Raw genomic sequence first — 10,857 nt, 5'->3', positions numbered from 1 at the left:
TTCTTTTTCTTTTGAGTTGAAGTCTCACTCTGTCACCCAGGTTGAAGTTTAGTGGCACCCTCATGGCCAATGCAGCCTCAACCTGCTGGGCTCAAGTGATCCTTCTATCTCAGCCTTTCAAGCAGCTGGAACCACAGGCGCGTGCCACCTTGCCCAGCTAATTTTTTGATTTGTTGCAGAAATGAGGTCTCGCCAAGTTGCCCAGGCTGGTCTCAAACCCCTGAGTTCAGGCAATCCTCCCGCCTCTGCCTCCCAAAGTGCTGGGACTATAGGTGTGAACCACTGTGTCCAGCCTCTGATGTTATTTTGATGGGGCATGTATGGAGAGGTGTATCAGTGTGTAAGGTGGTCTGCCTGTAATCCCCTGGGGAGCCAGATAGAAATGTGTTGTAAAACTTTCATACTAACCAAAGAACAGAACCAGAACACAGTCACTTGTAATTGCTCTATTTATTAATACATATATCACAAATGTTCACAATATCAATGCATTCTTGTTGGCATGCTAGACAGAGGCATTATTTTTGAAGAACTTTTAAAAATATTTTGACTTTTGTTCCCCCTTTACACTCATTTTTAAATTGATCTGATGAGGTCCTCCATGTCTGTAATGTCAATGCAAGAAAAAATACAGAGAGAAGTAAAATAACACAATAGCAATTAATTTGAGAAAAACAAAAGTCATATCATTGCTGTCACGAGAAGCAAAAACACAGCTTTGTAACAGGATTATACAGGTTTCAACTGAGAGGCAAAGATGCACTGAACTGCCTATACATACCCAGGTATGTCACCATAAGCAAGGAGGTCACCTAAAGCTCAACAATTTCCTTCATGCGTGACACATGCTTTTCTCCTCATGGGCAATTACTGATGTGTCTCTTTATATGTCTTAGGCAGCCTGAAGAAGGTAGGAAAGAGCCTTAGTAGAAGAAAAACCAAACCAAACGAGATTAAGCCAAAAGAACAGATAACTATTGTCTGCTTATCTACTTAAAGATATGTGGCATTTACCACAGTGAGGAGCTAACAGGAGCCTCCCACACTACATGCAGGGCCCAAAGGGGCCAGCGATGGTGTGATAACCAGTCATCTACGATGAGCTGCAGTTGGACCAAGTACAGATGGAGGGGATAGCCCGCACAGGGCCTTGGGGTGGGGTCATGGGGTTCACTAGGACTAGCTGCAGGGGGGCCTGGCTACACTCTGTGGCACAACAGGGCTTCACAAAATGGACACTACACGTGACGTGGGCTGAAAGGTGGAGAAGAGGCTAGGTGGGAGCATCAGTTGCACGTGGGGGGTTAAGGGATAGGGGAACAGGGCAGGTGTGTTATGTACTGTGCTCTAACATTCTTTGGAAGTCTTTCAAGGGTTGCTGCAGTTCCTTTTTAAAACAGGTCTCTTATTCCGTCGTTCTTGAAAGACTAAGAGAGAAATAAAAACATGTGAATGACTTGCCATTAATAAGAGCTTGGGAGAAAAAAAGCTGAAAAGGGCATTTCTACATTTTCCACAATAGACCTCATCACACCTCCTCCCCAGCACTACAGAAATGAGATTTCTGCACGTGGACAAGTGCCACCAAGATCAGGTAGTTGAGTGGCTAGGCAGTTCCCCTGCACATTTGAAGGGTGGTATGTGTCCCAAAGGGAAAACGACTGAAATTAAACACTCCCCACTGCCACTCACCTTCTCCTTACACCATCTCATACTGATTGGCCGTGATGAACCGGGACAGACAGCAGGCCAGCAGCATGCCAATCAACTGTTGCCAGGGAGAAAAATGAAAATGAGAATCTCAAGTCACTGAACAACTCTCTCCTTTGATCCTTACATGTATTTTTTAAATTTTAATTTTTAACTGATAAATAATAATTGCAAATATTTATGAGGTATGACGCGATGTTTTGATATATGTATATCCCTAGATGTAGCTTTTTAACGACCAAGAGTTTCTGTATGTAATTGGGGAAAGGGTGCTAGAGCAAAAGATCAAACCTGATTTCAATTGCAGGCTCTAAGCTGTGGAGAGTATAACTGCATGGCCAACTGGAGGTTCTCAAACTGGCCATAAGGTCCCAGTTATAGTTCACTCTGGCCATTTAAGAACAACTTCTGACACTTTACGTAGTATTAACATTTGTTTATGAGAATAATGAAAAAAAAAAGAAACATAGAATTAGTGATGGATTCACTAAAAAGGCCAAAGTTTAATTCAAAGCCATAATACATGCATTTGGAAGATTTCTCAGCATACTATGATGCTCCAGTCATACCTGGCTGACAGAAGGATAGTTCTTTCCCTGAGGCAAGAATAGAGATGCTATTCTTGACTAGGTACATTTGCCAGTGAGGTAAGAAAGTCATGACTTGTGAAAGGTAAAAGGGAAAAGGGGAAAGTGGGGCTTTACATTCTCCCTCAGCCATATAGGTGTCTTAAGCCCAAGTGAGCTCATCTATCCCCAGGGCCTACCTCCTATTTTTTTCAGGGGCCTCAGAATAACAGTATCGATAACCTCTACCTCCAGTCTTTCACCTGTCTTTGTACCCTGGTCTAACTAGTGGCACAGGTGAATCTAATAAAAAATTGTTGGGAACTATCAAGACACCCTTAAGCACATCTTTCTCTGTTTATTAGAAATCAAAATTCCTACTCATGAATTCAGAGGATCAGCATTCTTTGGACAGAAGTCTAATTGTGTACTTGAGTCTAGAAGCTGCTTTCTCTTGGCCAGTGTAGTCCTTCTCCTTAAACCATCAGGCATATTTTATTGGATCAGAGGTAGGAATGACCTTTAGAGATATAGTTTGGTGTCATTTCCAAGTGTGGCTCCAGGACCAACAGCATCAGAATCACCTGGGACCTTGTTAGAGATGTACATTCTCAGACCTTACTCTAAACCTGATGCATCAGATACTCTGGGGGGCAGGGTGTAGCAACTGATGTCTTAACAAGCCCTCCAGAAAGAGGACAGCTCACCCAGTTCACCCAGTCACCCTTATCTTACAAGTGAAACACCTGTACCATTGTTACTCAGGACAACGTCTGAACTCCATTCTCCTGGCTCTTAACCCACATCTGCAAGTTCTAGTCCCCGATTCTTATCTTCCTTTTTAAAATTAAAATTGTGCTGTGAAATATGCAAACTACAACCTCTGTCAAGTAAGGAAAAATCATCACCTTATTAGACTTGCCCTGTCTCCTACCAGAGATCTGGCAACATCATTTTGTGCCACAAAACATATAGTATAATACATTTACTGCCAAGTGGCTGAAGATACCACAGCTGTAACCTCCAGAATATTCTTCCAAATGAGAAACTAAAATCTCATAAGTGCAAGGACTTTGAAACTTATAACTTGTCCCTTTTTATTAGAACTTCCGTTTTCCAGGATCAACAAACAACAGAACACATTTGATAATGTAAAAAACCAGATTCCAGCCAAAAATCAAATAAATATCAGAGGCATATTACATGTTGAGGTATAACATATTACAGTCATCTCTTGGTGTTTGTAGGGGAATGGTTCCAGGACCAAAATCCTCGAATGCTCAAGTCCCCGATATAAAATAGTACATTTGCATATAACCTATGTACACCCTCACATCTATGTTCAATCATTTCTAGATTGCTTACAATACCTAATACAATGTCAATGCTAAGTAAATAGTTGTTATACTGTATTGTCTTTTAAATTTTTTATTGTACTGTTAATTTTTTTCAAATATTTTCAATCTAGGGTTGATTGAATCTATGGATGCAGAAACTATGAGCACAGAGGGTTGATTGTATTGAATCTCTACCACAACTCTGTGCATTATTACAATCCCAGTTTTCCAGATAAGGTTTAGGGGTTGTTAAAGAATCTCCTTCAAACCACACAGGTAATTCACACAGAGCTTAAGGTTGCACCTTCTTCCCCTAACAAAAACTAGCCCCAGCTCTGTTCTGCCCTCTACATAGAAAAGGTAAGCGGGTCTCCTCAAGGCACCCCTCCCCAAAATTACTGGCACATAATAAATCATTCCAGCAGCCTCTGGACCCTGGGGAAGGCCAGACAGGGGGTGAGGGTCAGAAAATGGATGGTTGGAGTCGAATCTATATTTTTTGATAAGTACGTTTGCCCTTCTAATTTCACAAACTCAAATCTTTTTGTTATAAAAGCATAAAATGAATCCCCTTCAGGTGCTACCAGAAGCACAAACAAGAGTGATCTCAGGCCTTGACAGTTAATATAGCAGAGCAGGTGACCAGAATTATAATCCTGGATCTACAGTAGCTGCCTATACCTCAAGCAAGCCACTCAACTCTCTTCTTCTGAAAAACAGTTCTACTGACTCCACTTAGGACTATAACATTCCATGGGTTGGGGGATTAATCCAGCCTAACAGGTTCCAAGTCTAGCAAAGCTCTGGGTCTGTTTACCTCGGACACTTAAGTGCTAAGTACAGAAGCCCAGAGGTCATCCAACCCCCCCCACATACACATACATGCATGTGCACACACACAGTGTCACAAATTGAACAACATAAGTGTCCATGCCCAGACCTCCCATGGTTCTTGGCTTCCAGTCCATTTTGGGGGTAGCATAGGAGTGATACGTGTATATGTGCATGCTTGCACACTCTTTCTCTCTCTCTCTTCCCAAGTCCTTGAGTGAAAGAGTAGTTGCCAAAGATGCAGGGAAGAGATACCCTACTGAAACACATACAACCTCCTGTTATAAATTTCTACACAGCTGGACCTGCCCGTCAAGTCCAGATAAATAGCTTTTCCTTGAGAGGGCAAAGACAACGGAAGTTTGTGGAGAAAAACATTAAATGCATGACATAGCCCTGCTGTCCACAAACAGAACTCAAGGGCTTTAAGTTAGCTAACAGGGGATAAAGTTATTGCATAGTCCATTAAAAGGCTAGAGTCAGCTTAGTTTTCCTGGTACTTTGTACCACCTTTAATCTCTGAGACAATAGAGTTCACGGCCAGTTTCTTACAACCATAGCCCAGAGGTCACAAGAATAGGCAAGGAAAAAGGCAAGAAGAAGGTAGAAGGCAGCCGAGGGAAAGAAAGAGGAAGAAAGAGAGAGAAAGTTCTGTTCTTTCCTAACTACCTTGGCTTCTACTCAGCAGAACCTGCCTTAGGAAGGCCAAGGCATAGGTCAACACAAATGGTTCATCAATATCAGCTGATATTTGCTAAGTTTTGCTGTGATATTGACTTTAAAATTCTGAACATATATAGCTTTGGTTCTGGGCCATTGACCAGGATCAGTAGAGATGGGTTCTTTCTGAACAGGCTGGTAAGTGGCTACCATCGTCCCAGGGAGGCCCTGGATCTACTGGCATCTGAAAGCCAACTTCAGCTTCCAGAAACCCTGAGGCTACTGGCACCATAAGCAGCTGCAGTTCCTAATGCAGCTGGCTGATAAGAGCCAGACATAACCATTCCTCTCCCTACTTCAAGCTGTCACTGTGCCTGGCCACTTGGGTGGGTGGTACTGGCTTTGTGATGCCACTGGGCTTTGCATTTTGTTTTTTTCATCTGAACAATTATGTGGTACCTTGAGGAGACCTAAACTCACTGCAGAGTTTCTGATTTGGGGTTCCTTGGGGCCAAAGCTTCCCTCTCACTGCCCTAAGGGCCACATAGCAAATCCTCAATCCTCAAGTCAGGGATTTCTTTATGGTAGCACAGAGAAATTAATGTGCATCAGATAACTATTTGTCTAAGCACACATTTCTTCACAGGGATGAAGGGAGGTATTAATCAGATCCTTCATTACTTGAAGAAGAATTCATCTGACTTGATTCATCTTATTAATGAAAACAGGATCCTACTCCTGCCACACACACACTTATGGGAATATTCTCAGATGATGTCTCATCCATGAGATTTCAGGCTGTTTGGGGCTACCTTTCCTTCCATACAGTATCAGTATAATGTCTTTTTATGGTTCTATGATAGCTATTAGGGGAGACTTCAGCAATATTTTTTCCTCCAAGGGGACAGTCCCCCTCAAATGCCAAACATAAACCAGCCCTTTTGGTGTTAATGGTCTGATGCTTTACATATATGTGCTAGCAAAGAGTATGTTCGAGGTGTCAAGGGCATCCTGCACATTTGCATCAGTGGCCAGGTTTGGAACCCTCTAAAATGTTCCTCGGCCATTACAGAGATGTTACCGAGGAGTTTTTGTTTGTTTGTTTGGAGTCAGGATCTCACTCTGTCGCCCAGGCTAGAGTGCAGTAGCACCACCACGGCTCACCACAGCCTAAAATTGTTGGGCTCAAGTGATCTACCTGCCTCAGCCTCCCAAGTAGCTGGGACTACAGGCACATGCCACCACATCTGGCTATTTTTTAAACTTTTTTTTGTAGAGACGAGGTATCGCTATGTTGCCCAGGCTGGTCTTGAATGCCTAGGCTCAAGCAATCCTCCTGCCTTGGCCTCCCAAAATACTGGAACTACAGGTGTGAGCCACCGTGTCTGGCCTGTTACTAAGTATTATTATTGAAATACAGCAATTGGAAAAAAATTCAGGGCAGCAACTGCTTTTGAAATATTTCTGGAGACTGAGTTAATTTGCATTATTTGTGACCCCACTTTGGTTTGTCTGTGTACTGGCATATTGAGGGCTTAATTCATTTCATAAACTGCAAAAAAAATTGAAGCACAGTAAGAGAATTTTGAAATTGCAACAAGAAACATGTTGGCTGAGCTTACATGCTTTTGTGAGATGATATGTCACACAGGATTTTGTAACTGCTTAGGAAGAAAAGCTTTTCTACCTCTCTAAGGCTCTCTACGTGCAAAAACAAACCATTACCTGTATCTAGAATACTTATGTACCCAATCCTGACTTATAACCCACATCTTTAAAATAAATAAACAAAAATTATCAGGCTAAGGTTCTATTCCTTGATCTAAGTAAGGATTGTATAGCTATATTCATTTTGTGGTAACTTATTAAGCTGTACATTTATAATTAATGCACTTTCCTATACATTCTATATTTCAATTGAAAGTTTTAGGAACAAATGAATACAATTAAAGTTCATCTGCATTGCTAAGCAGAAGGGCCAGAGGTACAAATGGGTGTGGGGGGGGAGGGGGGGGAGTAATTAGAGTCTGAGATAGCCTATATAGAAATTAAAGCTGTGGAAACATTGCTGAGACAATATTAATCAGGCTTTGTCTGAAAAACAATCTGTTGGTTTGAACAAATTCTGAGTTAAACATAAATCAAATTTGCATTTGGCTGCTAAGTATACATGTCGATCCTTCCACCCATAGCAACATTACAGCAAAGATATGTCATTTGGCTAGGAGATCAGAAGTCTGTGGGACCATACCCTGCCTGGTAGACAATAGTTAAATTTTAGATTTAGTTTAATCTTGCTCTATCCTTGAGTATGTGTGGCTAACTTAATTGGCATAATTATTTTTCTCATTGTTTTAAAAAGTGAGTAGAGGTTAAGGGTTATAAAATGTAAACACAAAAATTTGGTATCCTCTTTAAAAAATTTTCCAACCTACAGATTAAAATAATGATCACAACATGAAGTTTGCTAAATTTAAGTTTTCTTTAAGGGGAAAGATCTCACGCATAATTCGTGGGAACTAAGAGAGAACAAAAAAAAGGGACAGGTCAATCAGGAAAAAAATTCTCCCCCAAATCCAGATCAGCCATTTGATGTTTTGAGTTGTTTATGCTCCAATTATGTGAGCACGTTATTCAGTTAACCTCCATTTGACCTACAGAAGAAGCCAGTTGTTTGTCTGGAGCTAGTCATTAGTTGAACTGTAACCGATATTCCCTTGATGACAAAACTTCATTTAAGTTGAAAAAGGAAAATCAATAAACAGATCACCTGAGGACTAACCAGCAAAGAGCTCTGACCCCATCTATCAGCCTTTCCAGAGGCACAGGGAGGCAGACGGAGAATCTGGAGGCCAGGGAGGGAGGGAGGCTGGCGAAAGGATAGACCAGGCTCTTTTTGTAGGCTACCTGGGAGAATGCGATTCCAAACGCCACTCCAGCGATGATTCCCATGTTAGTCTCCATGAAACTGGTCACCAGATCATAACAACCCTGGAAACAGAGAGACAGTATTGGAGACATGTTTTTAACTCAGGCCAAGCTGGGCTAAGTGCATTTAAACACTCCCATATACACTCACTCCAACCTTAATTCAGCAAAGGCAATTGCAACTTACCCTAGGAATCTATTAGCTTTCTTTTCAAGCATTAAAAAATAAAAAAAGCTTCGAACATACAAAAAAAGTATAAAGAACAGTAGAATGAACCCCATAAGACCCTTCCCCTAACACCACAGATTTACGCATGGTCAATATTGTTTCATCTGAACCTCCTCGACTTCTATCCCCTGGTTGTATGACTTTATTTTTATTTTTTTGTTTTGTTTTTTTGAGTTGGGGTCTCACTCTGTCGCCCAGACTGGAGTGCAGTGGCCGCTTCCGCCCACTGCAGCCTCGACCTGCTGGGCTCCGGCGATCCTTCCGCCTCCGCCTTCCAAGTAGCCGGAATTACAGGCATGTGCTACCACGCCCGGCTGATTTTTTGATTTATTGTAGAGATGAGGTCTCGCTGCCCAGGCGGGTCTCAAACCCGCGGGCTCAGGCAATCCACTCACTGGTTGTATTACTTTAAAGTCAATCCCAGACATATAATTTTATTCACAAATGTTTCCATAGCAGGATTAAATTTAGCAAGGAATCTGTGATATCTATGAAGCAAACACTGTAGAGAAAAAGAAGTAGACTCGAAGAGATAAAAAGACATTCCATATTCTTGAACAGGAAACCTCAGCTTCATAAACATGGTTACTAGCATTTTGAAGACTGAATGACAAAATCTTGAGGAAACAAATGGAAATAATCTAGCTTGGAGGAAGGTGTTTGAAAATCTGCCAAATTTATTGAGTTTTAGGGTTCTTCCTAAGGAGACCATTAAGAATTTTTTTAAAATAGGGAAAACCTGAGTTCTCGTGTCATCCTTTTTTATTTGAAAGCAGGATTTATTGAGAGGACAGAAAAGCTCCCACACTGGGAAGAGACCCAAAAGGGTTGCCCTGTTTTGTTTTGTTTGTTGAGTCACAGTCTTACTTTGTCTCTCAGGCTGGAGTGCAGTAGCATGCTCAAGGGCCCCCACAGCTTTGACCCTTTGGGCTTAGGAAAGCCTTCCACGTAGCTGGAAACACAGGCACCCACTACCATGCCTGCCTAATTTTTTGATTTATTGTACAGACGGAGTCTCGCCAAGTTGTCCAGACTCATCTTAAACCCCGGGCTCAGGCAAGCCTCTTGCCTTGGCCTTCCAAAGTGCTGGAATTACAAGCATGAGTCACTGTGCCCGGACTAGTGTCATCTTTTTTAAGAGAGTATTTAAAAGCATATTTATTTGGAACTGGCCAAATCAATCTAGAGTTATGAACTGATTTATTCAGCTAAAAGGACATAGTATTTTTTCAGTTTTCTGGAAAACGGCTTTGACTCAAATGCATAAAGTCTTTGAAAAATAAAGACATTAATTCAATCAACAGGTAAAGGTGATTCTTGTTTATCAAGTAAGGCACACTAAATTGTAATAACATCTGAAAAACAACAACAAAAACCCCCACCATGTCTCCCATTTTTAAATTCAAAACTTAACAGTTTAACATTTCTTATAGCTTGTGAAAATTTTGTCAATGCTGTCTTTTCTAATTAGTAATGTTTTCACACATTCATAATCTGTTTGCAGGGGGAAAGGTGCATTAATTTAGCAGTAGTGCTTTAACACGTTTTCACTGCAATTGACAAACTATACTCCTTAGATATCTGATGCAAATTTGAAAGCCAGGGTGGGGGTGAGAAAGAAAATACATTATTGCTTATGGGGAGTTTTATTCTCTATAGTAAAAACTTGTTAATTTCACTTTTTACTAGTGAAACTATATACCACACAGTATTTCAAATGGTAGTAGAAGGAAGAGAAGTTGGGGTTAGGAAGAAGATAAAGGTAGAAGAGAGGTGATTTTCTAACACTTTCCCAAATGGTAGCAGCTAAGATAGTGGTTAACTGGGCTGGCCATCATTACTGTATCTTCTCCCCAAAGTGAAGATGGGGCAGAAGAATGAAGTTCAGATCAACATTAGTGTTAGGTTAGCTCAAAATATGAAAACAGAAACCTGATAATACAACCCAGACAAAAGCAAGGTGGGCTATTTTTTCACTCTGCAAGATAGTTTGGCATAGATTTGTTTTTTCTGTGCTCTTTAATTCTACATCTAATCTGAATGTATTTTTCTAAAGTATGATTTCTACTCCATTTTAGAGTTGGCCACATTATTTTTGATAAGGCCATCCTGACCAGTAGGAGAAACCAGAAAAAAGAAATAACTACCTGACATTAGTATAACTGTGGCAAATAGCTCTCTTTAAACCTAGCTCCTAAATGTGTGGTTCTTCAATGAGCAGCATCACATCACCCGGGAGCTTCTTAGAAATGCAGAATCAGATGCCTACTAAATCAGAATCTGCCACATTTTTCCTTTTTAACACATTTTTAATAAATTTTAACCAGATCTCCAGATGCTTCACATGTCCATTAAAGTTTGAGAAGCTCTCTTTATGAGAAAAGTTTATTCACTATTTCTTACCACAAATAAGAATGCAAGTTAATGAATTCTATTAGTAATAGAATTACTTAAAATGAGAAGATGAAAGTGACTTAGCCTTTTTGCTGTTATCTAAACAATACAAGGCCAATGTTGAACTGTTTTCTAGCTCTGGACTTTTCTCAATTATTCACCACGTGGACCCAAAAGCCAGTTTTCCAGGTCTCAGCATAGA

At 40.8% G+C, this 10,857-nt stretch overlaps 1 protein-coding gene across 2 annotated transcripts in view; it reads right to left on the bottom strand.

Moving 5' to 3' along the window:
- Positions 1–431: 431 nt before the first annotated feature.
- TSPAN7 (tetraspanin 7) overlaps positions 432–10,857 on the bottom strand; it is a 129,259-nt gene continuing 118,833 nt past the window's right edge. Inside the window, exons 6-8 of one of the 2 annotated variants that reach the window (XM_021709463.1) lie at positions 8,012–8,095; positions 1,689–1,768; positions 432–1,427 (exon numbers count right to left, since the gene is read on the bottom strand). In XM_021709463.1, coding sequence (XP_021565138.1) covers positions 1,700–1,768; positions 8,012–8,095 — 153 coding nt within the window. In that variant the 3' untranslated portion in view covers positions 432–1,427; positions 1,689–1,699. The remainder of the gene's footprint in view (positions 1,428–1,688; positions 1,769–8,011; positions 8,096–10,857) is intronic. The other variant, XM_008051810.2, reaches the window with a different exon arrangement.

Source organism: Carlito syrichta, unplaced genomic scaffold (assembly GCF_000164805.1).
Source record: "Carlito syrichta isolate Samal-C Ts95f unplaced genomic scaffold, Tarsius_syrichta-2.0.1 Scaffold235998, whole genome shotgun sequence".
Taxonomy (NCBI): domain Eukaryota; kingdom Metazoa; phylum Chordata; class Mammalia; order Primates; family Tarsiidae; genus Carlito; species Carlito syrichta.
This window is presented reverse-complemented; position numbering and strand designations above follow the sequence as displayed.